Genomic DNA, 27,153 nt, shown 5'->3' with positions numbered 1-27,153 from the left:
CGACAGCCATGCAGTGAACTGTGTTATCGGAGTTTACGTCATGTTATGTAACGATCTGGAGAATAAGGGTATGCTGGGTCGGTATGCTGTCAGTGTAAAAGTTTAAGGATTTGCAGGAGGAACATAAAGAGCGTGGGTTATAGTCTAGGTGTACAAAAGTTAGAATCTCTGCTTCACCACACCACGACAGGACAGAAGCATGTCCTACAGGTTGCCATGCAGTTGACACTTTTACCCTTACTTGTGGCAAATGATCCAGCGTTATGACCCTTATCCCCTGGGCCCCAATGTACAACCTCGAACCTCCAACCCACCAAGTGCAATTTTTAATTTGACTAATATCGGTGGACCAGGCGCAAATACTTCTTCAGGATTCCATTCACTTCTGAACCGGATGTTTTCAGTGGAACCCTCAGTTGCCAGAAACCTCCTGGCAGGGAATGAACAGTTGGGCATTTTGAACTGCCTGACCCTTTTGTTCTTGAGGAGATACAGTACAGATGGCTATACACTTTCAATAAGTGAATGTTCAGCACAGCCAAATATTTATGAGTCCTCTATAAGGAGGGGAGGGTTAAGCTCTGGACAGACAGCACCGGGGCTGGCTTATACATCCAAGAACAAAATAGTCAGACAGTAAAAATCCATCACATATAAACATTACCTCCGACAACTTGATTTGTGGGTGGAGTGATGGTAGTGGGAAGTCCCACTATGGGTATTTCTAGTTTGGGCACCTGTCGTAAAAGTCCTGTACCATAGAGAAAAGTGGTAATAAAGTTGTATTCTCAGATTTTTCCACAAGATGTCACTATATACTATTATGTATGTTGCACAGCTGTAGTAAGTCAAGGGTTACTGTTGTATTTTGTGATTCTGTGCACCAATGAGCACTGCTTTGAGCGCTTTCACTAGCAGCCGGCAGTGGTGTCGTTTGGCTGGTCTCTCTGAGATCAGTGATCTGTTTCTCCTGAGTTAGCACTGGCGTCACCACTATACCACTATTGGCTGAGCTGTATTCCAACCACCAACTCTGTCTTTCTAACATAAATGTGACTCCAGCACGAGTTGAGCCTGGCCGATACGACTAATACAGGTGAACACACCACATATTTATTGGTCATCCACCACTATTCACTTCTATCAGTATTAACTCCAGCTACTTACACCCCGCTATTCCAATATATTCAGATGTTATTAGTTTATGGTCTACTATTTACTGGAATACACATTGTTAGCAAGGAAGAGGAACAGTACAGGGTCTTACTACCTACAGTTACCTGTAAGTTATTGAACTGTTTCTCTTGGTCTATAGTTGTTTGCATCAAAAATGCACGGAGCCAGCACTCTAGGGAAAGAAATAATTATGACAAATTATATTTATTTTATTGCTATATTCTTTATCTTCCATACATTATACTGCATTTATAAGCCTTGACAATCAGGACTTCTGTAACCACTGGTGGTTCTCGTGTGTATGGTATATACAGTGGGATCTCATATTCCTGGTACACACCTTTCATAAGAAATCCATGCCATTTGGTAAGAATATATATCATTTCTTCTCATGTACGCTATGTTGGAATATATTGTAATAACTAGTCATAATCAACAGGGACTGGATAGAGTTTTTGGCATTTCATGACACGATCAAGGGGGTTCCCCAAATATTACTTACCATACGTACCAAGTAAAGGTCCTTCCTAACCATCTAGACATGTTAAGAATCTTTGACGACATTTGACTCGCCATCAGAAGACTACAAAAATGGTGAAAGAGACTCTGGCTGGGTGAAAATTAGTGACGGCAAACCATTGGCCGGCAAGCTGTTACAAAACTACAATTCCCATTGTGTCTGGAAAACCAAAGATTTGGCTTTAGCTGCCCAGGTATCGCCCAGGGAACTGAACATTTGTGAAAGCTGGCGGGCAAAGGGTTTGCCATCACTGTCTTAGACGGGGGTCAACCACTTTTTCATGACCCAAAACGTTTCTTACTTTAAATCAAGGAATGTAGAAGAAAATAAAGCATTATACAGTATATATTATGCATTGCTATGTATCAAGGAAATTGTAACATAAGATAAAAATAAGGAATGTGAAATAAGCAACAACCATTATCACTCAGAACTGGAGAGAAAGTTAGGATTCCCATGAACCCGAACGATCAATGATCAACATTTGAGTCCCTGCACTTGGAAAACATGGATACAGGACTGCCTGGAAAACATGGATACAGGACTGCCTGGAAAACATGGATACAGGACTGCCTGGAAAACATGGATACAGGACTGCCTGGAAAACATGGATACAGGACTGCCTGGAAAACATGGATACAGGACTGACTGGAAAACATGGATACAGGACTGCCTGGAAAACATGGATACAGCCTATGGTCTACATGGATACACATGAAAACATGGATACAGCCTACCCGAACTTTTGGCAGGTTCGCTCACCACTACTCAGGACCATAAGAAGGCACCTACATAGTTATGGACGTAAACAGCCACCTTAAAGTGTACCTGTCATGACATTTCCTAACTTAATCGGCATGCAACCAGTGCTGCTGCCAAAAGTTTGGGTAACCGTAGAAACGACCATGTTGGGTCGGTTCCGTGCATGAGCTCTTTTGAACCTTTTTGAGCTGGTTTGTATCAGAATACACTGTAAAAATATGGCTTAACACCATTTATAACGCCTTTGCACCACATGTGGGTAGCTTCACAATCGTAGAGAAAGTTAATCTCGACTGCTAATAAAGGAAAGAAAAAAGAAAAAAAACACGAGGCATTTCATGCATTTTTATAAGTTTTTCCTTTAGTAATATTTATCACGATTTTTTGTGGTATTTTCAAGTACTATAGAGAAGACACAAAAAAACAAAGCATAAAAAATACTCCATTGGTTGTCCAAAACAGCAAAACTCCGTCAAAATAAAATGGTGAAAAGGAAAATCGGTGTTTGGAGGTAATCTGTCCACTCTATATCATACTCAGTGCTCGGGTGTCAAGGAGGCAGGGCTAAGCAGCAGCATGCACGCCCTCCCTCCTCCCCCCACATTGCCTTGACTGATTGACATACAGGACTAGTCAAGACAGGTAAGGGTGGCGGAGTGAGGAGGCATGCATGCTGCTTCTTCTTAGCACAGCCTCCTTGGCACTTGAGCTCTAGATATGATAAAAAGCTGACATATTCCCTTTAAGTGAATTTACCATTTCAGTACTGACTGCAGTGGAATATATGCGTGGGAAAAAAACAATGCAAAAAAAAATGGCAATAACACCATAGTGTTTTTCAAACAAACGCTGGTGTCAGAACAATGCTTGTTTATAGAGATAAGCACAACTCTATCATACAACCATAGGCTGTATCCACGTTTTCCAGGACTCCCTAGGGCTGCATCCAACTTCTTCAGCCACCAGTATAGAGCATGCTCCAGTTACGCTCATCTCTAATTGTTTTTTTCCAAGATGTTTCGAGGGGGAAAAAAACTGAAAAAAAAAGCAGGTGTACAGTCATTATGGGGTGGGGGTCATTCTCATTTTAGGGGCTGGAGGGGTCTATGACCGTCTGTTGACGGCCCTGTTGAGCAGCGCTGCATTAGGTGGACTAGATCCCTGTGTAATAGGTTGGGAGCAATTTTCCAGTCCGGTTTATTTCATCCGATAATGATGGTATAATCTGACAATAATAATGATAATTAAAGATGTAAAAGAGCTTCCCGTGTATAGAGACGTATGGAACGTGTCAATCGTATGGCCACAAATAAAGGTGGTCACAGAGAGCGGTCATAACAGCCCAAGCACTTAATGTGAGGGTAATGATATGCTGGTGTATAAAAAGAGATTAGAAGAAAATGAAACCTCTATTAACACATAAATGAGTCACCGTTCAGGCTGCGAATGTCACCTCCTAGTGTTATATTGTTTGCCAAAGTCATTTTTGGTACCAGGCACCTATTCAAAACTGCAGCGTGAAATAGGCTACACACTGTATTCATTATTTGTGATCTAAGTAATACGACTCGCTGGAGTCTACGCAGGGCAATGGCTGTTCAGGATTTGTGTGTCGATATTTTTACTCCATCGTGAAGGATTCCAAATCCTGTGGCGCGGCAGATGTTATAGAACAACAGATACCAGCATGCAACAGGGCAACAGCTTGAAGGTCAAGGAGTCCGGATCAGCTGGATACTTACCAATACGTACATGACTAGTAAGAAGCAATTAACATCTATGGATAGGTGATAACTAGAAGATTGGTGGGGGTGCGACCACCTATTCCTAGAATTAGGGATCATGTTTCCACAAACTGGAAGGAACCTTTACCAGGAGGAGTTTACAGAGAGTGTACCATCAGGTACATTGCTTTAAGTTGATTACATGAATGGATCAGCACCGAAGCAGGGATGCTGGTGCCGCGGTCCTTTATTTGAACCAGGCCTGGTTCCCTTACGCGACAACGGTCTATTCTCAGGCACCGGCATGGCATGAAGCATTGGAGGTGGTCCCGCTGGCCCCCAGTGTGCCGATCTCCCCTCTGTGATGTGGCTCCATTGATTCTAATGGAGCTGCATCACAGAGGGGTAGGGGTTTTGTCACAATGGTGTCAGCGGGCCTGCCCCCAGTGCTTCATGCCAGGCCGGTGCATGGGAATAGACTGTAGCCATGCGCGGGAACCGGGTGGCGGTTCAAAAGAAGGACCACACCAGCGCCAATATATTCATGTAAATATATTAAAGCGATGTACCTGATGGTACATTCACTTTAAATGGTATGGTGGTTGAGCAGGTGGCAAACCTGCCCTATTCCAGTGTTGGCCTCAGGTTCACTGTGTCCTCCATAGAAAATAATACTAGGGCCCATACTGTTTCTCCACAAAAAAGCCCTAGTTTGATTTTGGAGGGTTTTTGAAGTAATCTTGAAATATAAGGCCTACTCCAAAAATAAGTCCTAATTACAGTCAGTGCCTCCAGCACTAGGTTATGTCACGTGACCTCAATGACATCACAGAGACGGAAAAAAGGCATCTACGCATCTACCAATCGACTTGCTCATCTTTAACTTGTATACTTTATTACAGGCAGACAGGACCGCCATCTGATGGATCCCTATGGATATGTTAATCATGCTCATTTTCCCAACATAAAATGTGATTGCCATTGTTCACGTCCGTCATATCCGCAATATACACAGATAGGACCACTTTACCAACATCGATGAGGTTTTGACTCCATAGGTTGACGAATCTTCCAGAATCCATAAGTTCCATCCTAATGTGGTCTGCGGGATTTTCTGACCCCGCCATGTAATCCCATTATAAAGCAGTACCACTCCTTGCTGTATATTGTGCATGGCGTATGGGCGTCTGTGCCTCCTGTGATTTAGATAAGTTTCTTTTTTTTCCCTCGCTCCCTCTTGCGCGCAGCTATCTCAGGCTCTCACCTCTGGAATCTGCAAGAGAATCTCCATGGCAACGTAGCGTTCCCGTCCTCTTCATCAGATTCATCATACAGACAGGCACGACGCTATGAGGATTGTGCTGCTTGCATATTAACTTCATCTAACAAACACCTTATCATGGGTGAGGAGCTCTGCCTCACTGCATCTCCCCTTATTCTAATCAATATCTAGTCTCTGCGCACATCAGGGATCAGCGTCATAAAATTGTTACAGAGAACGCTGCCCGCCATGTAGTTTGTGGCACTCTTTATTATATCTGACGCCTCATTTGTTTTATTATGACATCCGTACAACTACAAGGAATAACTTGTATAGAGATTAAGAAGTCTCCTGGGTTCTGTTTCTTATATTTAAAGGGGCATTACATTTAAATTTCTTTCATAAAGTTATATAACTTTGTAAAAAAAAAATTTTTACATTGCGTGGCAAACATAAGGCGCGACATAGCCCCTCTGCTGCCATAAACAGCTGTGTTGGGAACTGCAGGGCTGCTCAAGCCCTTGATCCCGCAACACTAGTGATACTGAGCCTCCCCCAATGTATATTCTAGAGCATCATAGCATTAGAATAAACATTAGACTTCGGGAAGCTGTGTTACCAGCACTGCAGCCATCACCCAGTGTAGCAGAGTTTGGGGATAGCCGTCAATCACTGCTCACTCAGTTACAAACTGCCACGGCTGCAGCGCTAGTGACACAGGCAGCTTCTCTAGTGGTTGCTCTACAAGAATAGCTGCCCATATAATAAACTGAGGCTTAAATCCGTCAGATTGGGAGCCACTCAAAGGAAATGGTCACACCCGGTTCTCAATTTATACTGCAGAGTTGTAAAAAAAAAGATGGAGGATGCACTAAATTAAAGGGAATGGACCATATACACAGAATAGGGGACAAATGTAAGACCCCTGGAGTTTGAGCATCTGGAACCCCCACAATCATGAAAACAAGGATCTCCAGTCTTTTGGTGGTCCATGGTGGTCCAAGATCACCTCATCTCTACTTGTAAACCCTCTTGCTGAGGCTGTAACTAGAGACAGATTGCCCCTAGCAACAGACAATGGACAGTAGTATTTCCCCTTTAAATATCCTGAAATAATCTGATCCTCCATCATTACGCTGTGATTACAAGTTATCAGCTTTATGTAAACAAACCATCTCCAATTCCGCAGGAGGCTTTTGTGGCAATTGGTCTATTTCGTGAACAGTAATCTTTTTTTGTAGCTCAAATGTGTTAGAGAAGAGATTGCTTTGTGTTATTAGGTGCCTGTGACATTTTATTCGTCCTGCCATTCACTTCCCAGGAGCACAAGAGATCTAAAAGGTTAAAGCGGACCTATCATTTCAAAAACTTATTTTAAAAACCTGTTTTTTCAGATTAACCCTTCAGAGTGGTGACAAGGGGATTTTACCGCTCTCCCTGCTGCTGTTCCTGACAGTCCCCTCCATGTGTACAGCTATTTCTCATTCACTACATATCACAGCACAGCACATATTCGTCTCTGCTGTGCCATGACATAGTGCTGGTGAACAGGTTTGCACTGTGCTGGGCTTATGATTTACACAGTGGCTACTACAGATTATATGAGGGGTAAATGTGTTACTGATGCTCTGACATTGCCTGGGGATATGAGCAGAAATTCAATAAACAGCAGTGCACAGCAAGTAAATAGGTATACAGGTAGGCTACATCCAACTTCTTCAGCCACCGTTATTCAAATGCGGAATAATTGGCCTTATCCATGCGCTTATCTTTACTTATAAACCCTATTGCTGAGGCTGTAACTAGAGACAATTTGTCCCTAACAATGTACAACAGACAGTAGATTGCAGGGAAGAGAGACACCTAGTGGCCAAGATTTTAGAGCTGTTTTTTTTTTTCAGGTAAGGAGTGATTTGTGTTAAATTGTTGAAATATGTACAATTTGTTCTTACAGGAGTTTCCTGAGGCTTTTCTATTGATGGGCTATCCTTAGTTTACTTTCTAAAGCTGCCCATACACTTTATGCCACAGTTGGTTGAACCTGATGGTGGTGCTGGATTTGACCAACAGTATAAAGTGTATGGGGGGCTTGTGACTGTCCTTTGACAGATGATGTTGGTAGAGGGAAGGGTCAGACTTCTCGGAGGGATAAGCTCTGGCTACGGCTCTCCCCATAGAAAACACATGAACATTCATGTGTATGGGGAGGCTGGAAGAGATCATTTAGCCGAAAGCTTTTGAAGATGTATAGGCACCTTTAGTCTCGTACCTTAGTACCTTTAGTCTTGTACTAAGTACCGAGTAATGAATTCTCGGTACCCAACGTCCAGGTAATGTGCCCCACCAACCCCGCTTATGGCTATTTGTTCCATATGCAAGAAAATTCCTTACAATCTCTCGTCCTTTCACACCCGTTCCCTTCTTCTTAAGCCTTTTACCTATATTGATATGGCACATCCTACTTTTGGGTACCCTATTTGGTACATTCTATCTCGAACATGTAGTTAAAGAATATTAGATGAATTTAAAAAGAAAAAAAAAGTTACAAAATTTCCTTGATACAATTACTACAATTATACAATTTCTCATTGACAAAACCAACTCCCTTTTTCTGAACGAGGTTTTCTGGAGTAATGCGAGTAAGACATTATCAGTCTACTATACTAACTTATTCACCTTTTGCTGTTTCAGTGAGTGGTGGACACTTCAGACCCCCACTGATTACAACGTCTGACAGGTCAATATTTGTATTTATATTTAACATTTAAAGGGAGCATTCCAATTGGGGTCTGATGACAAAGTGAAAGATATCCTATAAAGAATTTATTTTTTTCAGCATAAAATAGTTTTTTTTTCCCAACTGAATTGCATCAAATTCAATGGAATATGTCAGTTTACACGTAGTTTTAAAGGGGTATTCTGCTCAAACATAACTTTTGATATGTTGCTGCCCATGGTGAGACTAAGAATTCCTTCCATACTTGTTATTATCTATTCAGTCTGTTTCCCCCAGTTCTGAGCTGCTGCTTTCTGCAGAAAACACAAAAATCTGTGTGTTAGCTTTTCTTTCTGTCTCCCCCTCCTTCTTTCTGAGACGGCTGATGTAAACAAGTCCCTATCTGCAACTTTGAAATGCTGGGAGGGATAATCACAGTGAGTTCATGGGCAACTTGACCTTAAAATAACCCTCTCGGCATTACAAAGAAGCTACAATCTCGCAGATAAAGCCAGTCGGGGACTTTTTTACATTAGCTGTCTCTGAGGAGAGAGGGAGACAGAGTGAAAAGCTCACACACAGTTTTCTGTCTCTTCAGCAGAAAGCAGCAGTTCAGAACTGAGAGAAGACGACTGAATAGATAACAACAAGTATGGAAGGAATTGTTAGTGTCACCATGGGCAGCAACATATGAAAAGCTATGTTTGAGTGGAATGCCCTTTTAATTTAAAAACTATAAAAACTTTATTATACTTATACATCTAAAACACCTATATGTGTGTATTTTGAGCATTTATGTAATTTTTTTTGTAAATGCTGACGGTATCACTTTTTTGTTTTACATTAGTCCCAGCAATATATAACTATATAATTATTTTTGCTCTTGAATCCCCCGTGTGTGCGAAGAGGCCTAACAGTAGATGTTCAGTTTCCCTGCAGCACCACCACAGGTGGAATAAGGCATTACATCAATTCCCATTGTATAAACTGTGCCAAGTATATAATAGAGGACAGCCCATTCTGGTAAAGAGATGAAAATTGTGGACAGGGATCCTCTCTATTAGTTTTTTTTTTTTAACTAGATAACCCCTTTAAGTTTAATATGCATAAAGTCAAAAAGTCCCTTTAAGCAAGAACATGTTTGTTTTTTCCAAATTCCCCAGTGACAGATGGAAAGAACATAGGATACCGTGATAACCCCAGCTCAGAACACCTCCAAAATGGCTGCCTCCACTCTGTGTAGGCAACAGGTACAACATGAATAGCCTCATCCTGTCCACTAAGCACACAGAGGCAATGACTTACTTCATGAAGTGCTTCATTGTGGCCCCCTCGACAATCCAAGCGCAGAATCCTCAGCAATATTCCCGATAATAGACTTGTGCCGACAGAATCTGAAAAGAGTCAGCAGGGAAGAGAGTTAAGAAGACAGAAAATGGCTCGTTCTCCTGTGTCAGCTTATCCGCCAACTTCAATTATTTTCTGCCTTCATCTTCATTTACATAAATATTAATTTGGGGATTTTCCCAATCTACTTTACATTCTTTTCCAACTAATATCCCTTATATAATGCTTTTTCTTTATTCTACGACACCGATGTATAAGACTAAACAGATATCATTGGTTAACACGACAGCATGTAAACATGATGGGTTATCTTAAAGGGGTACTCCGGCAAAAAATCTTTTTCTTTTAAACTGGTTTCAGAAAGATATATAGATTTGTGATTTACTTCTATTTAAAAAACTCCAGTCTTCCAGTACTTGTCAGCTGCTGTACGTCCTGCAGGAAGTGGTGTATTCTTGCCATTCTAACATGGTGCTCTCTGCTGCCACCTCTGTCCATGTCAGGAACTGTCCAGAGCAGTAGCAAATGCCCATAGAAAACCTCTCCTGCTCTGGACAGTTCATCACAAGGACAGAGGTGGCAGCAGAGAGCACTGAGTCAGACTGGAAAGAATTTCCTGCAGGACATGCAGTAGCTGATAAGTACTAGAAGACTGGAGATTTTTAAATAGAAGCAAATTACAAATATGAATGGATTTTGCAGCTCAGTTTCATTGAAGTGAATAAAACCAAATTGTAATACCACACACAACCTGGTGCTTTCTTACATAAACAGCACCACCCTTGTCCTCAGGTCATGTATGGTATTACAATTCACCTTCAATCACTTCAATGGAACGGAGTTGCACACCCACATCCAACCTGAGGACAGGAGAGGTGCTGTTTTGGGGAAAAAAGCAGGCATCATTTTCTGGAAACCCCCTTTAAAGTGAATCAGTGTTGCCTTGAAGGGTGTTTTTGTCTTCACCGCATACTACAGCTACATGTACAGGCATCTTGAGACGTAACCTTTCAAGCACAAGCCGCTCGGAGGGATGTCAGACTGATGGTTGCTCAATAGTGGGTTACAATTATGGCTTACTGAAGTAAAAAAACCACACAGACAGCATTTAACCTAATGAGGTAAAATAGAAGTCAATTCTATCCCCTGGGAAAATTTTCTGAACAGACAGTAATCAAATGCAAGGTAACAGGAACTGGTCTTTACTTAAAGGGGTACTACAGCAAAAAAAAAGTTTTCTTTCAAATCTACTGGTGCCATAAAGTGCCAGAGATTTGTAATTTACCTCTATTAAAAAAAATCTCCAGTCTTTTAGCACTTATCAGCTGCTGTATGTCCTGCAGGAAGTGGTGTATTATTTACAGTCTGGAGAGCAGGAGAGGTTTTCCATGGGGATTTGCTGCTTTCAACAGTTCCTGACACGGACAGAGGTGGCAGCAGAGAGCACTATGTCAGACTAAAATAAATACACCACTTCCTGCAGGACATACATCCGCTGATAAGTATTGGAAGACTTGAGATTTTTAAATAGAAGTAATTTACAAGTCTGTATAACTTTCTAACACCAGTTGATTTGGTAGAAAAAAAATGTTGCTGGAGTACCCCTTTAACAAGCATCACATGGGGTTGCCCAGATAGTTATTTTTATAGGTAAAAGAGCTCAGGATGCAAGAAGTAAACAAACATATACCATGTAATACTGTGATGCTGATCATTGTGATGGTGCCCTCCCTGCCTCTCTGTATCCTGGCGTGCTAGTGACTGGCTAAGAGGGTACTTCCTATGTGTCGGAATAGGCAGGGATGGCATGATAACAATGGCACCCGTTGGGGTTTGGCAGCAGGTGGGCACATATTTATCTCTTAGCTCTTTTAAATACAAAACTCCACTGGGTTAAAGAAAAAAAAAGGGGGGGGGGGGGGTCGGGGGATGGGAAGGGAAAGGGCACTGTATAAGGATTAGTGCGTCAGCATACTTATCATACAGAGGATGCTACAGACCTCCAGCAAGCTCCAGGCTCATACACATGACCACAGGCTATCAAACTATAAAGGAAGTAATGTGATCTAGAATGCAGTTTTAGTGCTCGCACCATCGTGGTACCAGGTAATGTTCCGAAAGGTCAATAAAACATCCTCAACTTCATGTTAGAAACATAGAAGATTGTCAGCAGTAAAAGACCCCCTGGTCCATCTAGTCCGCCCAATTAGTATTTCCTTTCTTATTATCTTAGGATAGATATATGTATATCCCAGGCAGGTTACATTCTGTTATTGTAGATTTACCAACCACATCTGCTGGAAGTTTCTTCCAATGATCTACTACTCTGTAAGAGGATGTGCCCTTCTCTTTATGCCTTTTGATCTCTAGTCTATCAATTACCGAAAAGAACTTTGAGTTGGGCCACTATCTCCAGTACGTCTGGACCATCAGGTCAAAGCATTATAAGCAATATAGGAGTTTGGGGATGGATTGGCTGAGCATAGTTATGCTCAGCCAATGGCGGCTGAGCAGCTGATGACGCGGCATGAGGGAGGGATGGAGCGGTCCGGCCGGCCTCCTGAAGATGACGTCATTGTCCCAAGATGGCGGCCAGGGTCGACAGCGAATAGCTAAGTATAATGCACCACATTTCCGGGTCTAGCGTGGGTGGGAGAAACATGGGTAAGGGGGCGATTCACATACATAACATACATTACAATGTTGTATAACTTTGTATTGTGTGTTATTTACTGAATAAATACTTAACACCGCACTACCCCTTTAATAATGCAATCCAATGGAAAAACGGATCAAAACAGATACACACACATGCATCCGTTTTTTGCAAAAAACGAATGAAAAAAACGAATTGAAAAAATGTAGTGTGAACTCAGCCTAACCGAGCCATCATGGGGGGGCGTCATTGCCCTCTTGTATTACACACACTGAGGTAGCATATAAGAACACGTCTGACCCTTATATCTGTCCCTGTGCAGCACTGAACCAGCAGGTTATGTCCATACAAATCCTCATTTCCCATGGGCAGTAGGTAGATGATTTACATGTCATACAAATTCATGAGAATGAACATCGAGGTGATTGTACAACCAAATATTAACACAAATCATTATCGAGTACCAATGCTATTCTTAGTACATTGAATTACAGGGACAATTCTATTACAGATCTCTTGTGCTTCTTCATTCTATTTTTTTTTTCTGTAGCTTTATGTTACTGGTAATTTAATTTTTAATTTCATTAGCAGAGACACCATCCGATGCTATAATGATGCACATTTCCTTTTCTTATCTATTACAGGCTGTATTTTAGTCTAGAGCTGCATTCACAATTCTGCTTACTTCAAAGATGAACCCTACCCACATTCTATGCAGCCACAATGGGGCAGATTCTGTAGCCATTAAAGGGGTTAGAGAAACAATGGCCGCTGTCTTCCAGAAACAGCACCTCTCTTGTCCTCAGTCTGGGTGTGGGGTTTTGCAGCTAAGTTCCATTGAAGCTGAATTGTAATACCACACACAACCTGAGGATAGGGGTGGTGCTATTTTTGCAACAAGGTAGCTGGGCTCTTTCTAATCCTGGATAACCCCTTTAATTATTTACACTCTTACTTAAATTTTGTTGTTTTTTGCCACATTTTAATACCGCTCCCTTCCACAGATGACACACCCTTTTCCAGTTTAAGCCACACCCCCTGTCACCAGAGCCGCAAAGAATGGTCTAACACACATAATAAATGTCCCAAAATTATCAATCACAGCTCATTCTGAAACGCAAAGCCTGAGCTGTGATTTTGTTCTATGGGACATAAATCAGACACGATTTTGTTTCACACAGATGGGTCAATACATTTACAATGAAATGCACCACATTTCTGCACATCCCTCAAAGACTATGGATACTCTTTTTTTTTTTTTACATTTTTTAAATTCTTGCTTTGTATGTATACAGTATATGGTGCAAAAACATTTTCCTCCATAGGTCTTTATTAAAATTGTTGCTTATTTTTGTTTCTACAGCCAATGCAGCCAGCTGTATGAGCTCTATTTTCTCTCTATACTCCCTTAGGCCCTATGCACACGTTCAGTATTTACGGATACGGATCCGTAAATTACGGAACGTGTGAATAAGGCCTTATAGAAATCCTACATGATTCTTTCCTGCAGACTGCCTTCTATAGACCCACTACCTGCATAGGTGATCTGTTTTCTGGCGAGACTAGCCTTTACACCAGGTTTTGCAAGGTAAATCCAGGTAAAAGATTGGAGTTTAAAGGGAACCAATCACCCAGAAAATCAATGTAAAGACAAGGATATGTGCTGATAGATCACCCAGCACACTTCCCAAATATGCCCCTGTAACCTCTGTGCCCCCCTCAATTAGACAGTAATCTTACTTTGTTCAGGTCACGCGCTGTATGTAAATTTTTGCTAACTAGTCCTGGTGGGCGTATGTAGTCCTGGTGGGCGTATGTAGTCACGGTCCGGGGGCGTATCTAGTCACGGTCCGGGGGCGTATGTAGTCACGGTCCGGGGCTGTAATCACGGCCAGAGGGGCGTGATTCGGAGGCTTGCGGTCCAGTGACGTCATCCGGCGGCTTGCGTTCCGCGTCGCGGCCGCGCTGACGTGTTCGGGAACCCGCGCATGCGCAGTACGTCAGCGTCGTCTCCCGCCGTACTGCGCATGCGCGGGTTCCCGAACACGTCAGCGCGGCCGCGACGCGGAACGCAAGCCGCCGGATGACGTCACTGGACCGCAAGCCTCCGAATCACGCCCCTCTGGGCGTGATTACAGCCCCGGACCGTGACTACATACGCCCCCGGACCGTGACTAGATACGCCCCCGGACCGTGACTACATACGCCCACCAGGACTACATACGCCCACCAGGACTAGTTAGCAAAAATTTACATACAGCGCGTGACCTGAACAAAGTAAGATTACTGTCTAATTGAGGGGGGCACAGAGGTTACAGGGGCATATTTGGGAAGTGTGCTGGGTGATCTATCAGCACATATCCTTGTCTTTACATTGATTTTCTGGGTGATTGGTTCCCTTTAATTAAAGGGATTTTTTTAAGCTGAGATGACTGGTGGCCTATCCTCGGGACAGGCTGTCAATCAATGATCGTTAGAGTGCTGACTTCTAGCACCCCTACTGATCAGCTGACAGGGATTGCCATGGTGCCCGCTAAAGATAATAATATTTATTTGTATAGCGCCAACAGATTCTGCAGCACTAGAGATGAGCGACGCAGATTCTTTTTGCTTCATACAAAGCAAAACTGACCGTTGTTTGACTCCAGCCAGCTGGTCGCTTCATGAAGAGGATGGATACAGCCGAGGACCGCCTGGAAAACATGGATACAGCTAAGGCAGTCCTCTGACTGTATCCACCCTCTTCAACAAGCCGCCACCATACAAAGCAAAATGAATCAGCTTTGCTCATCTCTAGTGCCCGCACTACACAGTGAATGAGGCTGGAAGTAGTGTTGCTGGGTTAAAGCGAATCTGAATCGCCCGACAACACCCCCAAACCTCCAGTACCGTTTTGAAGGTCTTCCCTTGTCTCCTGTTGCTGGTATTCTGGTAAAAAACTTTTTTTATTCCAGCATTTTGGTGTCAAAGAGGAGGGGCCTAGAACATCCGTGCACTAGGCCTGCTGAAGATAAAGATCCAGTCCAGGGGCATTCCTACAAAGAAGAAAGGTGGAGACAGAGGAGCTGCAAGCCTAGGCCGCCATGGATGCTCTAGGCCCCGCCTCTTCGACACCCTCTGGACTCTTTAGCCTAGAGCGAGCAGTTACAAGTTCTCCTAAATCTTTTCCCCCAGAAGATACACAACAACTTGTTTAGCTTTTCATTCTCTATAATGTGATGCCGACTGCATATACATGACAGGTTCCCTTTAAGTCATCCCCCTCTGTTGCTACAGCACGCACCTTACTGGACAAAAAAACAAAGGGGGAGATTTATCAAACATGGTGTAAAGTGAAACTGGCTCAGTTGCCCCTAGCAACCAACCAGATTCCACTTTTCATTCCTCACAGACTCTTTGGAAAATGAAAGATGGAATCTGATTGGTTGCTAGGGGCAACTGAGCCAGTTTCACTTTACACCATGTTTAATAAATCTCCCCCAAAGTTTTCAGCAAAGTTTTAAGCACAAACTGAACCGAATAGAATTTTTAGTTTAGAAAGTCTCCCCCATAATTTCTCCAGCTTAGTAGGTTTCTTACAGGCGCATCAATACAATGAATCATCGCTATAGAAATTCTTATGTAATGAACAAAACAAAAAAAAAATCTACATTTTTCGGAAAAATATAAAACCCATAATAAATAACCACTAATGGCGATCTGCAGGGACATCTATGTATCGGTCCACGTACTGTAGGAATAAGCACCTAGCTGAGAAGGACACGTGTCTCGCCCGCTTGTTTGCTCACATTATGCTCAAGTAACTATCTGCGAACCCGATTTCTGCGGGGATGTAATTGTTGTGACAGAGCAAGAAGCATTCAGGGACCTGGCTTTTGTGCGACCATGAGAATGGTGGCTGAGGAGGGGCGAGCATGAGTCATCTGTCTAAAGAGATAAACCGAGCGCCAAGACGGGCCGCTCATGTAACACGAACAGAACGAGCTGCGGGATCACCATCTTGGACTGTCACTTATCACTACACTCACATACTACCTGGAGCTGGGACAGAATGGAGTACTGTTGGGAGAAGGGAACAGATAACTCCTCCATAAAAAATAGAGCTTTTTGTACAATTTCTTTAGATTTCCCATATCTGGGGTTTACAGACTATTGTAGTCACTTTGTATGTCATCCATTTTCTATGAAACTACAGAACACTTTACCACTGGGAAAGAACTGTACTTACCACTTGTGGTGTACAGTACTTGGCCAGTGATGGTGATTGTCGTGATGCCAGTGCCAGTCCAGCACACAGGTGTGATGTTGGTACCTGTTTTGTATACGGGCGGCTTCTACTGTTCCCCAATGGTCGGTGACCTGCCGGGATGTGATGGGTCCCTTGGGCTCCTCTCACGGTAGTCCAGAGTGGCAATTGACCCACCTGGACTATCGGTACCGCCACCCACAGAAAGGGGAAAATGACCCAAGGTGTGTAGGTGCTGGTGCTGATGTAAAGAAGTCCCAGTGAAATAAATAGTATAGCTTTACTGTATAGTCTCTGAACAATACAAACGCTTTGGCAGTAAATAGCTTATCATGATACAGACTTAAGTGCTTCACTGAATCTGTCCCAAGAGATACTTGTAAGTGCTGAGTACAAGAGAGGTAGTTATAGTGGTGCTTGTATAGCTTAGAGTTTAGAGTGGAGCAGTAGAGATGAGAGGAATTTGTCAAGGGAGTCCCAACCCAAATTAGTCTTGTGCTCTGCCGGAACTTTAGACAAGAATACTTGAGAGTGAAAGATACTTGTACCTGTGTTTAGACTTTGTTGTCAGACCACCTTCTGCCCTACAGTGTCGAGGTACTCGTCCTACTAGGTTGATACAACTCTTAGCCGTAGTTACCTGGGTGAAGCTAAGCATCCAAGGGTGTCCCAGTGTCACCTGCACTGCAAGATAGAATACGTAGACCTTCTGGTTACTTTGTTCTATCCAGGCTAGTTCCTTTGTGTTGTAGGATAATGCCCTGCACTTCATAGAGTGGTTCTCGGCATGGGCTGGGTTAATCCCCGACTTGTCCTCCTTGTAGTGTCTAACACTGCATAGTGGAAGTAGATAGACTAGAAGAACTGAGTGACTCTAGCTGCTTCGGCAGATCGGCGGTCGTTTACAGTTATTATCAGGCCCCCATCGGCCCGTGTAATAACACCCTAAGCATGGGACACCACACAATGAAAAGTGCTAATTTTCTAGACTAATACCTAGATGTTATTAGACCACATAGATGTACCTAGTACTAGTGTTCAGCGGACCTGTCAAACTATTCGGGTTCGGCAGTTGTGAGAACCCAAGCGTTCAGCATTTGATTTTCGTGGCTGCAGAAGTTGGATGCAGCCCTAGGGAATTCTGGAAGTGTGCAAGTGCTGGATTCTTTCTTTCAAACAGGAAAGTTTTTGATCTAATACCTTATGCTGTAAGGCTGGGTTCACACACAATATTTTTGCTTGGTATTTTTTATTTATGACAAATAATGCGTTATTGCAGAACAAGGGCCGACATTTTAAAATAACACCAATTATTTGCCATTTGCCAATAATTAAATGACGGCCATCCACTAAATTTCAACAGTGTGTGAACATAGCCTTTCTGTGTTTTCAATACACTCCTGATTTTGGCTGCAATATGCGGACCAAAATACTGAGCAAAAATACTGTGTGTGAGCATAGCCTAAAGTTGAGCTTTATCTGGAAAACTTAGAGGAGGAGTCCAGCTGGGAAGTAAAAAAATATGATTAACGGCAGGGGATGGGAGGAAAAGTTACAGTTGCGTCCTGCTCCTGAACCTCGCTGGCTGTCTTCTGAGCTCCTCTCATGCCCTTCCCCCTTCCATGTCACGACCCGGCTAATGGATGCCTCACTCAGCCAGTCAGTTACTGGGATGGGAAACCGCTGCTGTCACAGATTGGCCCAGGGGGCTAAATCCCACCCATCTGTGACGTTGAACATGGGATGTGACGAACCCGAAACCGGGGAGAAGATGACAGGCGGTGAGATCCAGGAGCTCTGTGAAATGTGGCCAGACATCTCCTTTAACCCATTAACGTCCCATGACGTACCTGGTACGACATGGTGACGCAGGGGAGTTCAGAAAGGGGTCCTGCCGGGACCCCGCTCTGAACGGCACCGCTTCCGGCTGATATCTGCGCTCGGGAAGTGCCTCTATTAGCCGGGGCGGGTCCCGTTGCTGCGCCGGCTAATTAAGCATTTCAGTGCAGCCGTCAAACCTGCTTTATACTTCATGTCCCTGGTGTCTAATGGGACGGGTCTCCGCCCCCCCCCCCCCCAGCAGGCCAAAGCAATGTATAACCGATTACAATAATCATTGCTGTGTATATATCAGAGATCAGTGCTATGTATATACAAGTCCCCCAGGGGGACTTCTTGTTAATGTAAAAAAAAAAAGGAAAAAAGTGTTTTTTAAAAGTCCAAATCACCCCCCTTTTCCCATTTTATAAATATAAATAAATATACAAACATATTTGGTATCCTGATCTCACCTGGTAAATGGCGTAAGCGCCAAAAAATTCCAAAGTGCAAAATTGAGCATTTTTGGTCGCATCAGATGCAGAAAAAAATTTAATAAAAAGTGATCAAAAAGTTGCATATGCGCAAACAAGGTACCGATAGAAAGTACAGATCTTGGCGCAAAAAAATTACACCTGACACAGCCCCATAGACCAAAGGATAAATGCGCTACAAGCCTGGGAATAGAGCAATTTTAAACATATTTAGTTTATATAAAAAGGTTTTAATTTTTTAAAAGCCATCAAATAATATAAAAGTTATGCAAATTACATATCGTTGTATTCGTAACAACTTAAGGAACATGCATAACAAGTCAGTTTTACCATAGGGCGAACAGCGTAAATAAGAAACTCCCTGAAATCAAAACAAATTCCTTTTTTTTTCAATTTGACAGCGCAAATGATTTTTTCCCGGTTTCGCAGCATATTTTAGGGGAAAATAAAGTATGTCATTGCAAAGTACAATTGGTATTGCAAAAAAAAGGGGCTCATATGGGTCTCTAGGTGAAATAGTGCAAGCGCTATGGCCTTTTAAACATAAGTAGAAAAAGCAAAAGCGCAAAAACAAAAATTGCCATTGACCTTAAGGGGTTAATATTTCCCTCTGTTATTCAACCCAAGTATGTAATATTTAAAGGGGTTGTCTGCTTTTTGTTAGGGTTCACAAAAAATTAAGCTGGTCAAAAGACTGACCAGCTGCTCAGACCCCCAACAATGCCATACCAAGCACAGAAACTGCTAAAAGTATCTTCTTGTGCCCGGGGACACAGCCCATTCAAACATCTCACTGATGCCAAAAGATGAGCTGGGGTAATATTTCTCCTTGAGGAGAGCATCCTGAAGGTGTGGGGAGACCTATAGGCTATTCAGACTCCACTGAGAATTCTGGGAAGGAGGATATGCAAAGCAGCTTTCTGGTACCACCTTTTGGAGGTAGATAACACTTCCAGCCAATGTTTCTGCACCTTTAAGAAACCTCAGACCATGACTAGAGGTTTCATAAGCCAAACCAGAATAAATGAGCCACTCCTACCAATCAAAAGTGACCCACCCCAACAAGATACCAGATAAAGCCCTTAACAGAATTAGTCAGTATGTTAGCTGCATTTGCTGCTAAGAGTTGCAGACACCATTGGATCGCTATAGGGTATAAAACTGTACCTTTCCTGGAGCTCATAGTGGTGGACAAACTTATAAACTTGTCAAGGAGGCGGGACTAAGCTGCTCAAGTGCCTCAGTTTGGCACACCTCCTCGCTTACCCTCAACCAACATTCCCTTCTCGTCTGATATACAGAGACTATATCTCAACCAAGGAAGATATAGGAGGTGAGGGTGAGTGGGGAGGCATGCCAGATGGTGGCACTTCCTTAGCTCCACCTTCTTGACACTTGAAATAAAAAGGCGATTTTATATGCTTTTCCCCACCACCATCAACTCCAGGAAAGGTACAGTTTGTTTTTATAGCCTAACTGCGATCCAATGGTGTCTGCAGCTCTTAGCAGCAAACACTGCTTATTGTTGACTTTTAAAGTGCAGTATAAAGTGAAGAATTTTTTTTATGCTTGGTGCCCGGCCTGAGGGCTGTTGCATAACATAGTGATCTAAAGATCCATAGGGACTAAAATATGACTAATACAGTCCCAACATACCCTCTACAAGAGTGCCAGCCGCATATTACCCACATAGGCAAGCATATCCATCCTGAAGGGTGGGGGGCTGCATAGAACTGGGGCACCGGTTGGCACCCCAGCTTTTAGTATGAGAGCATATAAACCTATAGCATGAAAATTAGGGGTGGGCACCCTCCAGTATAATATATCATTAACAGATAATGATAATTCACTTGAGCTCATTAACGTTAGAATTATTAATGCCTCTAACAAGAAGATGAATATAAATCTTGTTTCGCCTTTGAAAAGCCCTGAATTCTTATTAAGCTAGCAGATGAAAAGGTTACTTAACTAAATAATCTCTTTATGGAGAATAAAGTTACAGAAAAAAGCATTTAATATTGGTATTTGGCTTAGAGAAGCTATAAACTCCACATGAGCTGTGTGCCATGAAGCCCTCTCGAGACATGGAGGACAAGGAGTGCTGCTACATAAACCTGCTTTATAGAGAGGCTCTTAGAGGGCACATTGTAGCTGCCAGCTTCTATGACTCATTCCGCTCCTACACTGTATACATAGAGTTCTGTATGTTGTATGCCCTCATTCATTTACTTATGTAAAACAAATTCCCAGAATGAGTACGCATCACATACTTATGTAGGTGGATCCAGAAAAATTATAGCTTTTATCCAATAGGTCCTAGCAAATGGAGTATACACCACTTTCTACAAGAGCCATTCTGGATTCAGAAATTACATGGTACTGTTCTCTTAAAGTCATGCAAAGTTCTACAATTCAGGAGAGAGGTCCCTGGCCATAAGAGCTTACACTCTACAGAAGAGAGGACCCTGTCCATAAGAGCTTACACCCTACAGGAGAGAGGACCCTGCCCATAAGAGCTTACACCCTACAGGAGAGAGGACCCTGCCCATAAGAGCTTACAGTCTACAGGAGAGAGGACCCTGTCGATAAGAGCTTACACTCTACAGGAGAGAGGACCCTGTCCATAAGAGCTTACACACTACAGGAGAGAGGTCCCTGCCCATAAGAGCTTACACCCTACAGGAGAGAGGACCCTACCCATAAGAGCTTACACCCTACAGGAGAGAGGACCCTACCCATAAGAGCTTACACTCTACAGGAGAGAGGACCCTGCCCATAAGAGCTTACACTCTACAGGAGAGAGGTCCCTGTCCATAAGAGCTTACACTCTACAGAAGAGAGGACCCTGCCCATAAGAGCTTACACTCTACAGGAGAGAGGACCCTGCCCATAAGAGCTTACACCCTACAGGAGAGAGGACCCTACCCATAAGAGCTTACACTCTACAGGAGAGAGGACCCTGCCCATAAGAGCTTACAGTCTACAGGAGAGAGGACCCTGTCGATAAGAGCTTACACTCTACAGGAGAGAGGACCCTGTCCATAAGAGCTTACACACTACAGGAGAGAGGTCCCTTTCCATAAGAGCTTACACACTACAGGGGAGAGGACCCTGCCCATAAGAGCTTACACTCTACAGGAGAGAGTACCCTGCCCATAAGAGCTTACACTCTACAGGATACAGGACTTTCCCCAAAGATCTTACACTCTGGAGATGAGAGCAGATATGTACATTGGTGGGGCATTGTGACAAGCTTTGTTTGAGTTTAATTCTACAAGAAACAAGTGCCTGGTGCAATGAATGACATAACGTCCCTCTGCATGTTGCCCCTCTGGCCTGCTCTGTCCATCTAATTTCCTATCTCTGTCTTCTTTCACTATCCACGTGTCACATGACCTCATTCAAAAGTCCTGGGCCCTTATACTATACAGATCTGTTATGTGCAAACAATAGTTGCCAGCCCTGCCCCCACACTGTATAGTCAGGAGTGGTTCTAGGCTGGCTTCATATCACCCACATGACACTGTATATTAGCAGGAGCCATTCTCTGCTACACTTGTGAGTGGGTGGCACGGTATCATTCCCTCTCCTCACCCCCTGGCCGGTGAATGCGAGACACAGTGCCCCCTACAGTATAAACAATTAGCCGTCAAGTCCCCCTCTATTGACCCACACATTTAAATGTCTTATGTCATGTGGTCATCCAACCACATGGTGGCAGTATTTCAGTTATAAACCGACTATATATGCTAAGGCATATATAAAACTGGGACACATATCAATATTATCTGCTAGTAAAACAGGAAAGAACCAATCAGAGCTCAGCATTTAAAAAAAGATGGGTCTTGCTGTCCAATCACATCAGCAGTTCTCAATGGTTGCCATGGAGAACGAAGCCAGTTTGTCTCTTAGTTTATCCAAGAAGGGACCAGTCCTTTAATTGTTCATATATTGGGACTGCTACAACTTCATATATATATATATATATATATATATATATATATATATATATATATGGGACAAAACAACACCTTCCCTCTTAACAACATTTCCCCTTTAAGAAATCTTTGCTATGGCGATTCCTGAGCTATACGCTCCCATGGTAATATAATCGCCTTTGTTTCCACGGTAGTGAATACTGTTTCATGGTTTCCAGTCATTGTACCGAGAGATCTGGAGTGACCCATGAGAGGCGAGCATTGCTATGGAGCCACATATCTGCATTCATGTCATGCAGTAAATGCAGCTACCGTCCTCCTCTCAGGCTGAGCATGGATTTTCTCCCCCTCTCCTCTATCATCTCCTTTGCCCCGGCTCTCCAGATTTCCTTGTCCGCAGAACCCGAGCTACATGTTTAATTGATTCCCTGTTGCTAAGCGGCTACAGAGAACACAATAGCAGGGCGCCGTGGATGTAGACACAGGTAGCAGAGGGACGTCACATGGCGCTGCAGGACCTTAGCGCTGAATGTTATTCACAGGCCGCGCATCCATTGTTATACAGCCGACTGGTTCACATGATTAATATAATTTATTAACTTCTTGTTAAAGAAACTAGTAATGTTATGTATAGCTCCCAGACCACAAAGGAAAAACCACAGGGTCCCCTAGATACCTCAAGTATTACTGCAATCTATACACCTGCTATAGCCGAGATGGGGAAACTTGGCCCTCTAGCTGTTGCAAAACCACAATTTCCATCATTCCGCCTGGACAGCCAAAGGCTGTACATCTGAAGAAACAATACCCTACTGACTCAATGGGACCATCACGATATGGCACTTACCCCCTAACCTGTGGACCCCTTTAAAGGGGGGATCCAGCCTTATAAAATGCATGTCTATACTATGGGGTATTGATGGTGTGAATATTACATAAGCCGTTTGAAGGGGCTCATAGGGGCACCACGTGATCTTTAACGTTCATTGCTTGTTCCTGCATCACCATATTTCTGGCGGCGGTGTCTCATTTACCATCTGTTTAACACCCGCACCAGCAACTCTTTTCTATCATATTCCTGTCCTATATAAATGTTGTCACCACCCTGATAATCAAGAAGACATCTATTCTCCTTTAAATCAACAAGTACCAGAGATTTGTAATTTTCTTGTATTAAAAAATCTTCCAGTACTTTTCAGCTGCTGTATGTCCTGCAGGACAGTGGTGTATTCTTTCCAGTCTGACACAGTGCTCTCTGCTGCCACCTCTGTCCGTGACAGGAACTGTCCAGAGTAGGAGAGGTTTTCTATGGGGATTTGCTGCTGCTTTGCACAGTTCCTGACATGGAAAGAGGTGACAGTAGAGAGCACTGTGTCAGACTGGAGAAAATACACCACTTCCTGCAGGACATACAGCAGCTGATAAGTAGTGGAAGACTGGAGATTTTTTTTTTAATAGAAGTAAACTACCAATCTGTATAACTTTCTTATTTAAGAGGGAAAAAAATGCTGGAGCTTTAAGTGGTGCCCATCCCTGATGAGATCTGGAACTTTCTATACCCTTTATACTATATAACAGCCACGTACAGGAGAGTTGGCAGCATATACACATTGCCTTCTCTGCTGTATTTAACCCTATACATCATATAAAACTCCCTCTGCATCTCTACTGCCCATTTTATAACTATTTTTTCAGCAGTATTAGATATACGGAGCTTAGAAATGCATGAAGAAAAGGGTCATTGGTCTGAGAGGGACAAGTAATGAAGCTAAATTATTCATTTTTTACACATGAATTAGGTCTTAAAGCTAAATAGGCCATGTCCTGTACCCTGAAACCATGTAATAACAGATTCCATTAGATTTTATTGTCAGGGTACTTTACAACTACCACAAGTCAGTATCACTTTTTGGCCTTGTGCACATGACTGTATTAGGCCTCCATACAATCCTCAAGATGCCATAAGATGGCCGCCATAGAAATAAGAAAGACTCAATGAGAGCCACAAGGGGCTTTCTGACAGGGGGGACATGCACACATCTTCAATAGTGTGGGAGCTCTGTGGTAACCCGGGGTTGGAGATGTAGATGAGGGAAAGTAGTTGTGCCTGAACCCTGCATACTATTGTAGAGTCGGACTACGGTGTAACAATATTCATGGTGGGTGCTACCTACTACTATGTGAAATGCCCATGTATAAGGGCTATGCTCTCAGCCCCTGGCTAGAGGGTAGCACGGCTCACATAGCATAGGTTACTTCTGTACTAACCACATTATTTAAGGGGCTTATCATTCTCATCCTGAATGGAAATTGGTGGTTAATGCTTACAAGCACAGTTCACAGTCACTATTGATAACATATATAGTGTTACATTACCTTTAAAGGGGTAGTTCAGCAAAAAAAAAAAAAAAAATCACATTAACTACTGCCAGAGATTTGTAATTTACTTCTATAAAAAAAATCTTAAGTCTAATAAGCTGCTGTATGTCCTGCAGGAAGTGGTATTTTTTCCAGTCTGGAGAGCAGGAGAGGTTTTTTAAGAGGATTTGCTGTTGCTCTGGATAGTTCCTGACTTGGACAGAGGTGGCAGCAGAGGACGCTGTGTCAGTGATGTTCACACTAAGGAATAAGCGTAATCTGTGCTTAATTTTACGCACATTCTGTTTGAAATTCTGCCCAGAAAATATGTACAGAGCAATGTCCCATTGAGTTCAATGGGATTCCCACTCTGTTCTTCACACAGCGGAATTTAAACAGAAAATTCCGTGCCGGATCTGCTTTCCACTCAGAGAATTGACATATTAGTGGTTCATTTAACCCCCTGTGGACCCGACTGTTCCCTTCATCCCCAAACCCCCCCCCCCCACACACAGGGGACACTACACACAGAAAACTGTGTGCCATGTCTGCCTCCCGCTCCAGCAAGGAAGGGGTCACTTAACCCCTTCTTTTCTGGAGCAGGGGCAATTGGGTCGGTATTTTGACCTGAACACAAACTTAAGTTTTAAAGTCCATGTTCAGGTGAAAAAACGCATGCTCGAAAAACGGTTAAAGTCTCAAAGAAACTTTCACACACAAAGAAAAAAATGCACCAAAAACACCAGAAAAACGTGTGATGGTTTTTGTGGCTTTTTTAGGGGGGGGGGGAATAAAAAATGCCCTCAAAAACTATGTGTGAGTGTACCCTTAATCCCACTCATGGTCTTCCTCTGTAGAGTAGCTGCTATAGTTTCCTTGCGGGCCATACATGACACCAACCACCACTGCCCATGTCTCTCAACCCTTTTAATGTCTCATGCTCGGGGCAGGGCTACAGCATATAGACATACTAGTCAATGTTCCACTCACACAGTACATAGAGCATCCTGTCCAAAGTTAGTCTACGACCAACTCTTAAAAGTAGACTACATTTTGGGTATATGTCAGCATACTGGCAGAACAGCACACCGCCATATACTGTGGAGTACCCATGCTGGGTACCAATACTAATGACTATGTTCGTTTTTTTGGACCTACTTTTTTATGGGACTCTAAAAGGGCATTTTGAGTCCTGCTAAATAACAGATGTGAACGTAGCCTTACAAGGTTCTGCCCGCAATAGAGTGTATGAATAAGGGTTTAAGCTGTAATGACGGCACTAAAATATTTGTGAGCGCAGAGGGGGATTTCTTTATGAAGATTTGCCAGTGATCACGGTACTATACCTACAATACAACAACATAGGCAATTCTGGGAGCTTTTGAAAAACATTGCAATTTACTGCAACCTGAATATAAAATATATAAAACACATTTTCTAAGGGAGATATTAAGGGAGATACTGAAGGGAGGGATCGAAGAACAGATCAGATGCAAACATTGATGTACTTCACGTATATCAGGAGATGAGCAGCTGCGTATGGACAGAAAGCTGCGGCTGTGTCAGGGATCAATGACCCATGAGGCAGGAGGGTCAGATGCAGTTCACCCATAATGAATGCACCAGCGGTAAATTACATATAGTCCATCAATGTGGACGGACCCTCAGGGACCAGAACCACAAATGTGTATTGAAGCCTCTTTGCAGGTATAATAACCCTCGTATCTTGACATGTATTTTGCAACACTGAAAAGAAAATCAGATTCAGCATTAAAAAAAGTAGATACGAATGAGATATAAGATAGACGAATGATAGATGAAATAGTAAGTCTCCCTTTTTTGATCCCCAAATGAGATTTCTCATTATCAGCGATGATGGAAGTTAAAGGCTCTTTCCACACTATGACAGTGGTGTCCACATCAGGAAAATTTCTAAAGCAGACAGCAAACATACCCATAGACCCAATCACCCAACAGAGGCTAAAAAAGTGTCATCCGGCCTATGTTCTGGTGGGCTCTGGTGGGTTTGTATTTTATAATGGATGGAATAGTTCAGACCTTTGATCTATATTCCATGGGGCCAGATCCAGTACATGGGAGTCTATAAGAGTCATAGCTATACGGAAGGTGTTTATGT

At 43.0% G+C, this 27,153-nt stretch overlaps 1 protein-coding gene across 7 annotated transcripts in view; it reads right to left on the bottom strand.

The window, feature by feature from the left end:
• ELMOD1 (ELMO domain containing 1) overlaps nucleotides 1-27,153 on the bottom strand; it is an 81,147-nt gene that overhangs the window by 28,636 nt on the left and 25,358 nt on the right. For 4 of the 7 annotated variants that reach the window (XM_069972027.1, XM_069972026.1, XM_069972035.1 and 1 more), the window contains exon 2: nucleotides 9,465-9,553. The exons of 1 other annotated variant lie outside the window; for it this stretch is intronic. In XM_069972027.1, coding sequence (XP_069828128.1) covers nucleotides 9,465-9,481 — 17 coding nt within the window. In that variant the 5' untranslated portion in view covers nucleotides 9,482-9,553. Of the gene's footprint in view, nucleotides 1-1,280; nucleotides 1,349-9,464; nucleotides 9,554-11,196; nucleotides 11,219-27,153 lie in introns of those variants that run through there. 2 more of the 7 variants (XM_069972030.1, XM_069972029.1) reach the window with 2 other exon arrangements.

This window comes from Dendropsophus ebraccatus, chromosome 5, assembly GCF_027789765.1.
Source record: "Dendropsophus ebraccatus isolate aDenEbr1 chromosome 5, aDenEbr1.pat, whole genome shotgun sequence".
Classification (NCBI taxonomy): Eukaryota; Metazoa; Chordata; class Amphibia; order Anura; family Hylidae; genus Dendropsophus; species Dendropsophus ebraccatus.
The sequence above is the reverse complement of the archived record's forward strand: the minus strand, read 5'-3'. Positions and strand labels throughout refer to the sequence as shown.